General features: G+C 48.7%; 1 protein-coding gene across 14 annotated transcripts in view; it reads right to left on the bottom strand.

Annotated features, from left to right (window-relative positions):
- Gtf2i (general transcription factor IIi) overlaps positions 1–13,344 on the bottom strand; it is a 76,766-nt gene that overhangs the window by 10,421 nt on the left and 53,001 nt on the right. For all 14 annotated transcript variants that reach the window (XM_028766197.1, XM_028766199.1, XM_028766201.1 and 11 more), the window contains 6 exons: positions 12,853–12,911; positions 11,543–11,614; positions 7,433–7,616; positions 6,419–6,477; positions 3,975–4,046; positions 1,926–2,109 (listed from right to left, as the gene is read on the bottom strand). In XM_028766197.1, the coding sequence (XP_028622030.1) occupies positions 1,926–2,109; positions 3,975–4,046; positions 6,419–6,477; positions 7,433–7,616; positions 11,543–11,614; positions 12,853–12,911 (630 nt within the window). The remainder of the gene's footprint in view (positions 1–1,925; positions 2,110–3,974; positions 4,047–6,418; positions 6,478–7,432; positions 7,617–11,542; positions 11,615–12,852; positions 12,912–13,344) is intronic.

Here is a 13,344-nt window from a genome sequence, read left to right as displayed (position 1 = left end):
CTTGCTGGGTCAGTGTAAATAATGGACTAGAAAAGCAGTGGGCGCTTTCAGTGGGCTTAGTGGGTCCCACTAGCAGGGTCTGGAGGGCGGTACTGAGGGCGAGGTGAGCTGCGGGCACAGCTCAGGAGGTTTCAGAGGGGAGGACTAGCACCAGGGGCCTAGACATCCTTCTTGGGATATTTTGCCAAAGAATGTGTTTATTTTTTGCCCTTGTCCAAAAAATCTGCCTGAGCTTAAGTGAAGAGTCTTGGATGAATGGCCCAGGCAGAGTAGACTTCCAGCCATCCGTCCTGGCTATGCACGTGGTGACTGGTAATCACTCTATGCTCATATAGAATGGGAAGGAGCAGGCTGGACAAAGAGACAAACAAGGTGTACAGTTTGGGGAGAAAGGGTCACCAGGAAACGTAATGAAGCTAAGTCCAGAGCTCACGGAGATAAAAAGTTTCTGCCAGATGGAATGAAGGGAGTAGTGACCTCGGGGTAAGAACCCACTCACTGAGCTTCCAGCTGAAAAGGAATTAACGAAGAACCTGGCAGCTTCGGCCACATGGTTCCTGCTTTGGAGTCAAGGATACAAGAAGGGGTTTGGAATCTCCCTCCAAGGCTAAGGTAAGCGGCAGAAGTCGGGCACGTGTCAGAGGTAGCCCTGCATGGAGCCCCAGAGGGGAAGCCTGGACTGCCTCGGAGATGAAGGAGTTGGAGATGCCAGCGTGGTAGGATACCTGCAGACAAAGGCTGCAGACCAGTGTGGAACCAGCCCGAGAGACAAGTGTGCTGAAGTCACCAAAGCTGGAAGGAACTAAGGAGCGCTCTGACAGCAGACAGGGAGACAGGGTTTCAGCCTTGCCTTGCTCCCGTATTCCCTCACTCTTCTCCCCTCCCCACTTGTGGAACGGTGATTTACATCCGGTGCCACTGGGGAAGTGTTGGAAGTATATGGTCTAGTTTCTGATTTTACATGGGACTGCCATGAGTCTCAGAAGATACTCTGAACTTTGGAATTAAATAGCATTGAGACCGTTGCAGACTGTGGGGACTTTTGAAGTTGGGCTAATTGCATTTTGCATTATGCTTTGGCTAAAAGCCCCCGGTGGGGGGGGGCAGGGAGTGGACGGCGGCGGTGTGAATAAGGCGGTGTGAATAAGGAGCTCATGTATCATTACAAGGATCAGCGAGTGCATGAGTGTGAACTGGCAGAGAGGGACTGCTTAGTCACCAAAGGAGTGACCTTGTTGGTAAGAAGAGGTGGGCACTAGGGCTCTAAAAGCCCATTTATTAGGCCCACTGTTTGTGGATGAGAATGTATTCTCAGCTACTTGTCCAGCACCATGCCTGCCACCATGCTCCCGGCCTTCATAATGGACTGAGCCTCTGAAATTGTAAGCAAGATCCCAAATAAATGCTTTCTCTTACAACAGCTGCCCTTGTCATGGTGTCTTTTCCCCCACAATAAAACAGTGACTAAGACTATTAGTCTCTCTGGCTCCCATAACACCTTTTAAAATAGCAAATCAACACTATACTAAATCCTTCCACGCTGAATCTCTGCAGGAAGGTAAGTAACTGGGGAAACCCAGCAGACAGACAGCTTGGGCTTTAGCTGGAGAGGTTCAGCGGGACAGTGACGGCCTGGAATCTGTAAGTGAGGAGCCGGGGCACAGAGCAGTAAGAGAAGCCTTGCCTAGAATCCCAGTGAGGAGCTAGACTCTCAGCAGTGGGGCATATGCCTAGCCTGGGCGTGGCCCTGGGTTTAAGGCCCAGCTCAGCAAAGCTCAGTGTTCTGCACCTGCACTGTGACAGAAACACACAGGACGGCAGTCACAACTCTCCGACTCAGAAGTCGAGCCCAGGCTGAGGGACTCACAGGGGAACTGGCCTACCTGGGACCGTGGCGAATGGCTATGGGGACAAAGACGACTTACTTTTTAACAACAAACTTGATCTTGTTGCTCCCACGGACAATCCTCTCAAGGCGTGGAATCCCAAACCAGGTAGGGCTTCGGAAGGGGATCCCTTCGGGGAGCCCTTCCACATACAGAAACTCGGGGTTGGATTCGAACACAGGATACGGCACCTTCACGGCCTCTGTGAGGCCCAGAGCTTGAGCTGAAAGACAAAGAGAAGCTAGCCCGTGAGCGCAGACTTTCAAACACTTCCGTCTGTATCTGTAACAAACAGGTAACGCTAGCTTCCTCATGGCCCAGCCACTGAGGCACTCGCTAACGAGACCTAGCTTAGTCTGAAGCTAGTGGGAGTAAAAATACAAAATGCTGGGGCTGAGAGACAGCGAAGAAATTAAGCACTTGCTGCTCTTTTAGGGGAACCTGGGACTCAGTTCCCAGCACCCACACGGTAGCTCACAGCCACCCATAACTCCAGTTCCAGGCATCTGATGCCCTCTCCAGACCTCCACAGGCATTAGACACAAGTGGTGTACATGCATACATGTAGGCGAAACACCCATACACATGAATAAAATTTAAAAATAAAAAAACTGGAATCTTTAAAAACGAATTAGATTATACCATTATACTTTTAAAAATCAGTGATTTTGTTTTGTTTTTTAGGGCAGGCTCTTGTTATATAGAGCTGGCCATAAACTGATCAAACTGATAGTAATCCTCCTGCCTCAGTGTTTCAGGATATTTGATCACACTGTGAACCCCAAGATTGTGTTATTTACTGAAAAAAAAATCATCTCTAGTAGTGGTGTGGCTCAGAGAAAGATCTGAGATACTAGGATATGCCCAGCTCTCATGAGAACAGAGAGGAGGAGAGGTTACTTAAGAGAGAGCAGCACAGAGAGAAAAAGGAGGCAGTTTTTCTGGGAGAGTTTTACAGAGACAGGGTGCAGAGAGAACAAGCTAGGCACAGGTGAAGACAGAACAAGCCAGAGAATGAGAAGGAGCCAGAAGATTACAACAGATTGCCAGAGTTAGTTTGAGGCCAAGCACAACAATTCCTGCAAAACTGAGAGCTGCTAGATTAAATCAGCCAACTTGGAGAGGAGTTTGAGCCAGAACAGCTGAGTTGAATCAGCTAGTCAGAGTCCAGAAAGAACTAGAAAAGGGTGAGCTTATTCACCAGCTAGTCTCAGAGGCTGAGAACATTCTAGGCCTAGGTTAGATTGTACGGAGGCTAAAGCTTCCAGGTCTAGGCCTAGGTTAGCAGACAAAGGCAGTAAGTTTTGGAGACAACAGTTACATCGGGAGAGTAAAAAAGGTAATTTTATACCTCAGTCTCTTGAGAGCTAGGATTAGAGGTATGAGCCACCAAACCCAGAAAACTAACTTAAAAAGTTAAAACTTTTTTCTTAAAATAAATAAATAAATTTTACTTTATGTGTATGTATGCATCACACACATGCCTGGTCCCCAAAGAGGCCGGAAGGAGTCAGTTCCCTGCCCTGGAGCTGCAGCCAGCTGGGAGCTGTCCTGTGGGTGCTCACCAGTCAGGCTACGAGTCACAGCGTGGAGTGGCAGAAGTGAACACAGCACACGGCTGGCAGTTTAGCTACCCTACTGCCCGCAGGCCTACATCTTCCGGGAAAACCTGTGGATGCCCACGCTGAGAGCCTCCAGAAGCAAAGTGCTGCCCCCGCCCCATCCTTTCTTCTCCAAAAGCGACCATGCAGCAACGAAACCTGCACGGAGCCTGAGAAAGCTCAAGATACTCTGGAAGCAGAAGCAGGTGAAGAAGCCCCCATGACATACAGGTGAGAGAGACACACAGGTGAGACACACAGGAACTCTAAGGGTCCCCCCAACTCCTCCCAAACACCGCACTGTGACACTGGAGGACACAGGAGCACAGCGACGTGAAATGAAGCAACAGCCTGGTTTAAGGACTGAGCTGAGCAGCAGAAGAAAATGAAGGCTTGTTCTCTGGTGCCTTCCTTCACTAGGTTCTGAACTTCTAACACTTAGTCAGAACACAGCCAAACTAAGACAGAACCACTAGACCTCACTCACCAAACTTCAAGTTAAAGATCTCTTCCACTTGCTTACGGAGCTTGGTGATTCTGACATTCCAATCTTCTTTGACTGGAAAGAAGCGAAATCAAACGTAACCAATAATGTTCTCTACAGGTCTGACACACAAATCACAAACTCAAGGAGAGACTCCTTTCCTGTGACGGACGCCATGGACTCATTCATGGTTCGACATGGCTGTAGCCGCCCTGAAGCCGGGGCAGCTGTCACCCGGCTCCAGTCACATTTCCACTGTGTTGGCCACAGGAACCTGTAGTGAGGCCCACAGAGGGGTCCAGGAGGTCGTACACTGAACTGTGGCTAACAGCTAGGTCTAGTGGGGGTTTCCATTACATGAGGTAACATCTGAGGGTTTTACAAATTCAGAAAAGCATGCACGCACTCAGGAGGAGGAGGAAGGAGGATTACAGCCAGCGCAGGCTACACAGTCCCTGTCCTAAGCAAACAGCAAAGCATCTGAGTACACACGAGCTCATCTAATGTTGTAGTCTGATACGTAGGGTGCAGGGGACAGGCACAGCTGTCAACCTCCTGTGCTTTTCATGGTTGGGTGAGAAAATCCTTCAACAGCCTATAAACACAAAACACCAGATAAAGATTTTGTTTTGTGAGACAGTGTTTCTCTTTGTAGCCCTGGCTGTCCTGGAACTCAATATGTAGACCACAGTCTCAAATACAGAGAGCTCCTCCTGCCTCTGCTCCCGAGTGCTAGAATAAAGGGGTGTGGCACCACTGCCAGCATAAGAACCTCTGATGAAGTAGTTCCGGTTATGGTAATGGTTATGGTTACAGTTATGGTTACAGTGGGACTGGCAGACGGCTGCACTCCAGGACGCAGTGCTGCTGTGATACAAAGGCCCGGTGCTCAGAAGGTAAGCAGACCCTCCCTGTGCCACTCCCACCAAGGTCCAGGAAGCATCAGAGAACAGAGCGAGGGGTGGACTGTTGCTAACCCAGACCAGCTGTGACTGCCTATGTGCATCACTAACGAGACAGGGCCTAGGACCACCAGGGAAGGGGGAAACGAGCAGCCTCACCTGAGATCCTACCGCTGGTCCCCTGGTGCCCGCCTGCACACAGCCAGGTAAGCGCTGCAGTGCGCGGGTGCTAAAGGCTGGCTGCAGATGGGACCTGAATGATGGGGCTCCCTGAGTCACCCCTACTTATTAGCACCCCACTGGTGATCTCGTGTGATAGCGTAACCTTGCTGATCCACCAGCCTTGACTTGATTCTGTGCTTTGTCGCTGCCCACTCCAGCATCTGGGGTGACTAGCACCAGACTCAACAGGGAAGGTCACATAATAATACTCTTTAATTTTATTTTGTTTAAAAATTCTGGGGATTAAGGAAAAAAAGATTTCCTGTACTTCTCAAATATCAGAAAAACTGAAGGGAGAGAGAACTGACATTCAGATTCCTATCTTAAATGAGGTCATGGGAGAGCCTGCTGTGGGAAGCTCACAGGAGAGCCTGCTGTGGGAAGCTCACGGGAGAGCCTGCTGTGGGAGGCTCACGGGCTCCCCTAGCCGCTTCCCTTTCCTTCACAGCACAGGCAGTGCTTCTCCTATTTGCTCGGTGGCACCTGCACACCATATGTTCCTAGAAACTCAAGCAAACCGAAACCTCACCAACAAAACCACTCTTCCAGTCAGAAATAAGCCCTGACTATAAGACTGGCATAGCTCAGCAGAGAGAGGCTGCCTACCATGTGTCAGTACCACAACAACGAACAAACAACAACACAAAACACGTCACTTCCCAACGTCTTGTACCTGATACGCTGGCCCACCTTCACCATCACCCCAGGTCCTCTGAGATGGAGGGGACTCAGGACACACCTGACATCAGCTCTCATGCTGTACCCCGAGTAACAGCAGAATGACTAACCACTGTTAAAGGCACAGTTGGGATTCATGCTCTCTTGCTTTAGGGGGAAGAATGTTGATAACATAGGCTGCCCTGCAGTTTTCCCAGACTAGACTCAAATATGTGGTAAACTATGGCCCGGCCCCCACGCGTTAGGGCTCCAGTGTGATGCACAGCTTATGTCTAGCCGTTTGTAACGACTTGTTTCTTCACATCAAATCATCAAATCCCACCAGAGACATCTGATCCAAGCACTTGGGAGGCAGAGGCAGGAGGATATCTCTGAGTTTGAGGTCTGCCAATGCAGGGGAATCACAGGTCCAAGGCCAGCCTCTACTACAAAGTGAGTTCTAGGTTAGTCTGAGAGACATAGGGGGAGTCTAACAAGGAAAAAAGGTCAGGACATCTCTCAGTGGTAGAAGAGCTCTTGCCAAATGTGAGGTACTGCACTCAGGTCCCACCAATATGGAAAAATATTCTTTTCAAGATACTTAACTATTTAAGTCAAAGATAAGAAGGCAGGAGGGAGGGAGGAAGGGACTGTGTGCAACCATACCTGGCGTGTTCGTCCGTGGCTGAGTCACTTCAGTCGCACTGTGAGTCAGCAGCTCTGGTCTGTGAAAGGATTAGCAACATTAGTGGTCAGAGCACCCAGGAGCAGTGTCAAGGCCTCCCACAGAGCCACACAGTCAACTGGTTTTTAGTTTGGGCCATTCTGCCTTCTTCTACAAGGAAATGAACCATTTTGGCGGCTGTTCTCAAAACAGCAAGCTCCACAACATTCAGGTGGATTACGGGGTCTCTGTAGAAATAAATGTACACCAATCGTGCCTGCCACCTCCTACCCTACAGGAGCTGGACATCTGAGACACCTCAATCCTGACAACACCCCCAAAACACTGCCCCAAATAATCTGACAGAAGGAAGCCCTGGAACTCCTCTGGGAGCGAGTGACATCAGCCTTTTATGTCCCCTCAGTACACACCACCCTCCTGCAGCGCGTCCTTCAGAAGGCAGCCAGCGCAAGCATGGTGCACCACATGGCACGTCACACTTGCCGCCTGTGCTGGCACCCCATTCCTCCTCGACTGCTGTCCCCAGATGGAAAGTCCTGCTCCAGGCCACACACACCCGCGACCAGCCTGAGAGCGTCCGCTGCCCTGCATCGTAATGCCCGTCTCACTGAGAGCGTCCGCTGCCCCACATCGTAATGCCCGTCTCACTGAGAGCGTCCGCTGCCCCACATCGTAATGCCCGTCTCACTGAGAGCGTCTGCTGCCCCGCATCGTAATGCCCCGTCTCACTGAGACCGTCCGCTGCCCTGCATCGTAGTGCCCGTCTCACTGCCCTGGGACAGGGACGAGACGCTCCCAAGACAGAGCTGTCCCTGAGCCCCACTCCATAAATCTTAGTACTCCCCAGAGACACCCTTGCTCAACTAGGTCCTGTGACTTAAGCGTTGCATTTACAGTATAGAGGGAGGGGCACTAAGGAGGGAAAGATACATCGTCGTCAAACCGGTCTTTTATTAGGAAAAAATCCTTTAAGAATCTGTGGGACAGATTCTTACCTCTTGATAACAAATTTAATCCGATTTCCCACTTGGATGATTTTCTCCAGTCTCGGGATTCCGTACCATGAGGGGCTTCGGAAAGGAATGTTCTCAGGAAGTCCTTCCACATAGAGATCATTGGGATGGGCCTCGAATTTTTGGTACGGTACAGCCTTGGCTTCTGTGCTTCCCAAGGCCTCCGCTGTAGAGAATGAGCACAGTCAGAAGACTCAGGCTGAGGTCACACATGAGGAACGCCCCCAAGGGCAAAGCTTCAAACACTGAAACTAAAGCACAGAAGTCAGCCAGCCATGTGTATAAGCCTATAACCCCAGCACTCAGGAGGCTGAGGTAGGGGCTACCCTGGGCCAAAGGGGCTTGGGGACAGAGATGAAGAGAGAGAGGAAGAAAGAGAGATGGGAAGACAAGGAGGAGAAGTAGGGGAGAGAGAAAGAGAGAGGGACCAACCAATCATGGGGGGCATTAAATGCATTTACTGATTTCTAGTCTGAAACTATATCCAAACATCTTTAAAAAGAAATAGCCAAACAATTGACAGACAGACAGCAGACAGACAACCTCTGTATTCTGTAGGTGACCTTTGCATATTCTGAAGTCTGGTAGCCCAGCAAAGTAGGGCTTACAAGCAGCCTGAGTTTCTTTGCTATTGATGAACTTTTCACTTTTATACCTTAGGTCTCTTGTCCTAATCTCTCTGTCCATCTGAGTGCATGTGCCTATATGTGGAGAACAAAGGTCAGTATAGAGTGTAGGTCCTTGGAAGCTGTCAGCTGTCTCTGAGACAGGTTCTCTCACTGACGAACCTGGAACTTTCCACATAGGCTAGGCTGGCCGGCCAGTGAGCTCTGGGGACCCTCTGGTCTGCACTCCCCACTGCTGACGTGACAAGGGCAATACCATGTCCACTTCTCTTTACCAGGGGTTCTGGAGATCAAACATGGGAGGGGGGCTCATTCTTTTGAGGCTAGCGCTTTAACAAGGGAGCCATCCCCTGACCCATTCTGTCTTAACCCCTTCCTTCATATCGGCAGCAGCAAAGCCGAAGGGCTCTAGTGTTTGAGAACCCACATACAAAGTATATCCCCATCACAGCAGCAAAGAAACGAACTCGAAAGGAACAGCAAATGGTTACAGCTCAGATCCATAATACCTGTCTTAGCTGTTAAATAAGACAAGATCTAAACCTAATTTTAACATGCTTTCTATAAAATAAAATAACGTTTGAGTTGACAGCAGTTAAGAGGAAAGAGCAGAAGGCTGGGCAGAGAGGCAAAGGCAGGCCTTCAGTGTCAGCACTCGGAGGTAAGTACACTACTGTGAGCCAGAGGCCAGCCTGAGCTACAAACACAATGAGCGCCTGTCTCAATAGGGACAAAAAGGAAAAAAAAAATTCAAGGACACTGCCTCCTAGCCAGTGTCCTGTCTCAGCCCTCCAGTCCCCACCTGTGCGGTTGGCCACCTTCTCTAAGCCATGCTCACGGACCAGGAAGTCCTGCCCTTTTCTTGACCAGAACCAATGCGCCCAAGTCAGGGCTGGGCTGGCCCACCTCCCCTCCTGAGCTGTCTCTACTGTACACTGGAGTGTGCAGGGGTGCATGACGCCAGCTACAACTGTGGATGCTGCTGAACACGGAGGAAGCTCTGGGATGATTATGGTGAGATCTTGTTCCCTCCTGCCCTAGAAACCTGACAACGGGCACCAATACTTCTGAGTTCTCACCAGTTCCCAAGCAGCCACATTTCTAGATCCACCAAAAATGCTAGTCACTGAAAAGAAATTCTGGGTTTTATGTATGTTAAGCAAGCAAGCACTCTACCACTAAACCACATTCTCAAACCTTTTAGTCTATTTTCTCTCTTTAAAAGTTGTCTAAAATGAAGCTGGGTGGTGGTGGCTCAGGCCTTTAATCCTAGCACTCAGGAGGCAGAGGCAGATAGATCCCTGTGAGTTTAAGGCTAGCTTGGTTTATAGAAAGAGTTCTACAACAGCCAGGGCTACACAGAGAAATCCTGTCTTGAAAAAAAAAGTTTTAAAAATTATTTTATAGTATTGGGGACCAAACACAGAGCCTCAGGCACGCTAAGTGAGTGCCTGACAGACTCAGATCCCAGCCCCTGAGTTAGCTTCCTCAGCTATACTTGAAAAGCCGGCCTACACTCCGCCGGCCTACACGCTGCCAATCACTTCTCCTTTTCTTTCCCCTTCCTTTCTTCCTCTGCCACTTCTTAGGTAAAGCCAACAACAGCCAATGGCAGTGACACTCTTGGGAGCCAAGACACTCAGAACCACATGTCTCCCCTACACAGGAACCACAATGAGATAATGGTGACATCCCCCAATATAAACATGCACCATCACTTGACCTAGGCTGCTAAATGTCCAGGGAATGTACTGACTGGACACTGGGGGAGGAGTCTTGACAGCTTCCAAGCTGGTTTACACCCGACGGGAAGGAAGGTGACTACTAAGGCCCGACTCACTGACAGCTAAGGATACTGACAAGGACGAGCCGCCTCAACACTGACTTGTGGGCAGATGGTATTTAGCTGCCTCCCCACCACTATTTTGGGAAGTAGAAGAATAAAATTTCCCTTTCCAAAAAAACCTTGAAAGCTGGGTAGTAGTAGTGTGCACCTTTAATTCCAGCACTAGGGAGGCAGAGACAGGAGGATCTCTGTGAGTTCTAGGGCAGCCAGGGCACACAGAGAAACCCTGTCTCGAAAACAAAACAAAAACAAAAGGAGAGAGAGAGAGAGAGAGAGAGAGAGAGAGAGAGAGAGAGAGAGAGAGAGAGTGTGTGTGTGTGTGTTAGCTAGGCGCCAGAGAGATGGCTCAGCAGGTAAGAGGAGACTAGCTGCCTTTGCAGAAGACCTGGGTTCGGTTCCCAGCATCCACATGGCACTCTAGTTCCAGGGAATCCAAAACCCTCTTCTGGCCTCTGTGGACACCATACATTCCAGTGGTGAACAGACACACGTGCAAGCAGAACAGCTATACACAGAATCTTTTTTAAAGGCACTGCAATGTTAACAAACCAAATATAGTAAATGTCCAAATGTTTAAGAGTCAAAGCAAAGCATGGTGGCTCACACCTTTGGTTTAGGGTCAGCCTGGGCTACAGAGCAAATTCCAGGCCAGCAAGGGCTACATATCATCCTTAAACAATAAAAACAAAACAAAAACTACACCCAAACCAGGATGTAAGGATGAGGGAGGACACTGGTCTAGCATGCAGGAAGCCCTCAGTTCCATTCCCAGCATCCCATAAACCCAACAGTCAATCATGCCTCTACTCCCAGCACTCAGAGGTACAGGCAGGTGGATCGCTGAGTTTGAGGCCAGCCTGATCTACATACCATCTGCATAGTGAGACTGTCTTAACAAAAACAATAACAAACAGCAAAAACCAAAACTAAATAAATACTAAAACCCAAGATAACCTAAAACAGGATCATGGTGACTCTACGAAGCCAGTGGGCAGATGTATGTCCTGGCCCCAATGTGCTTCTCATTGGACCCAAAGAGAAACGAATCCAAACGGTCAAATACCTACACTGCATAAATGGAACTTCATAAAGCAATTATTCAGGGTTGGGGCGTGGCTCAGAGTAGAGGACTTTCCTAACATCTGCCGGGATGAAGTAGAGCGTTTGTCTAGGGCATGCAAGGCCCAATCCATCCCAGCACAAAAAGAAAAATGAAAGAAAAAAACACTCAAGGTTTGGCCTATTGTCTTCTATATAGTTTTAAAAACTTCTTAAGATTAGTTTTTACTATAAGCAAGGAAAACATTAGGTTAAGTCAAATCACCTCATTGCATTCCTAAAATGAAACAACTCTTAACAACAAAACAAAACAAAACGGAGAGCTAAAAGCGCATCTGGGGCTGGAGAGACGACTCAGCAATTCAGAGTGCTCGCTGCTCTTCCAGAGGACCCAGGTTCAGGTCAGGTGGCTCACGACTGCCTATAAGTCTAGTTCTAGGAGACCTGACACCCTCTTCTGGCTTCTGTGGACATCTGCACACATGTGACAACCCCCCATCCCCCGAAACACACATACACAATACACACAAACTTCTTACTTTGGAGGAAGAGCCTACTTACCAAATTTCTTGCAGAAGAGCTGGTCAACCATCTTCCTGAGTTTGGTGATACGAGCGTACCACTCCTCCTTCACTGTGAGGGACAGGCACACATTGACCGGGTTTAGCAGCTTTCCCAAAGTCAGGGTGTTAGATGTTACAGTAACGCCCCAGTTAACTTTTCTCCCTTTGTTTGACAGAAGTCACCTTTAGAACTTCAGGAGATACTTATTAATCTACATGGGGCAACTCCCACTCCATCCCAAGGAACATAAAACAAATGATAATTTCATTTGATGTCCTCAATTGGATAGAACTGATGGGCCTTTATCCAATTTACAAATACAGACTTTCCAATACACGTTTTAGTTCATTTCCTTCTGAGACAGTATTTCATTAGCCCTGGCTGGCCTGGAACTCACCAAGTAGGCCAGCCCGCTCTACTTCCCATGTACTGGGATTACAAGCATGGCCAAGGATGCCATGTAGAACACACGTGTGCAGGTCTACCCAGAAATACAGTATCTCTCTACCTATCTCCGTGTCACAGCTTCTGTAGACAGGACGTAAAACTAGACATACCCAGGAAGAGGGAATCTTAATGGAGGATTGTTCGCATCGTACTGGGCATAGCTGGGCTATGTGGGCTATTCTCTTGACTGCTGATTGATGTGGGAGCCCACTGTGGGTGGCACTAGCCCTAGACAAGTGGGTCTAGGCAGTGTAAGGGGTAGCTGAGCAAGCCAAGAGAAGCAAGCCAGAGGAAGCATTCCTTCACAGTGTCTGCTTCAGTTTCTTCTGCTGGCTTCCTGCCTTGGCTTCCCTCGTGATGGACTGACTGTGTCCCATAAGTCAGACAAAGCCTCTCCTCTGCAAGTCCTATTGTCAGTGTTTATCACAGCAACAGAGAGACACTGTACAGCACTAGCTTTAGAGCACAACCTATCCATCTATCTGCAGTTATTAACTCTTCTATGGAGTACTAGAATTCTGGAATGCATGTTTGGTAACAGCTCACATCTGATAGTCAAAGGTATATTCCTTATTTTCTTCAAAGATTTTTAAAAATGTATTTTATGTATGGGAGCGCTCTGTTTCCATGCACACCATGGAATCAGATTTCATACAGATGGTTGTGAGCCAGTATGTGGTTGCTGGAAATTGAACTCTGGGAGAGCAGCCAGTGATCTTAACCGCTGAGCCATCTCTCCGGCCCCGAAGGTCTCCTTCTTTATGAGGACATCACCCTAAAGAGGAGGCTGCGCTGTGCTGCACTGAGTGGTCACAGTTTTCACGCACACAGTCATGGCTAGCCCGAGGCTGGAGACCTACCTCCTGACGCTGGCTTATCAAGCTGTAAGTCTTCCCGTGTTGAGTTCAGAAGCTCGTGTCTGAAAGGAGAGACTCAATGGTAAGTACAGGCCAGGCAGCACCTAGCAAGGATGCTATCTAGCAAACAGCACACATACAGTGCTCAGTCATCATCACTGCACAGCAGCACACCCACACCAACTTCAGAACCTCTCTCCAGAACCAAAGTGCACGCTGTCGCAGAAGACGCTTCATGTGCTAACAGTGAACGAGTACTTCACTACAGAGATTTTAAAAATTTTACAGTAACAGAATCCTTTAATTTCATATTATATTCAAAAACTATTTTGTTGTTTGTTTAGCTCTACATATATCCAACAATTGTATGTGCAGGGCAGAGATGTTATATTTTTCTGAACAATCTAACAACCCACAAAATACATGAGCCCTAATTCTCACAGCTCACGGAGCCCTCAATTAGGGCAGAAAACAGGACTCCAGCATTCCTGACAC

Source organism: Grammomys surdaster, unplaced genomic scaffold, assembly GCF_004785775.1.
Source record: "Grammomys surdaster isolate TR1022 unplaced genomic scaffold, NIH_TR_1.0 166, whole genome shotgun sequence".
Taxonomy (NCBI): Eukaryota; Metazoa; Chordata; class Mammalia; order Rodentia; family Muridae; genus Grammomys; species Grammomys surdaster.
Note: the sequence above shows the minus strand (reverse complement) of the source record. Positions and strands in the feature narration are given on the sequence as shown.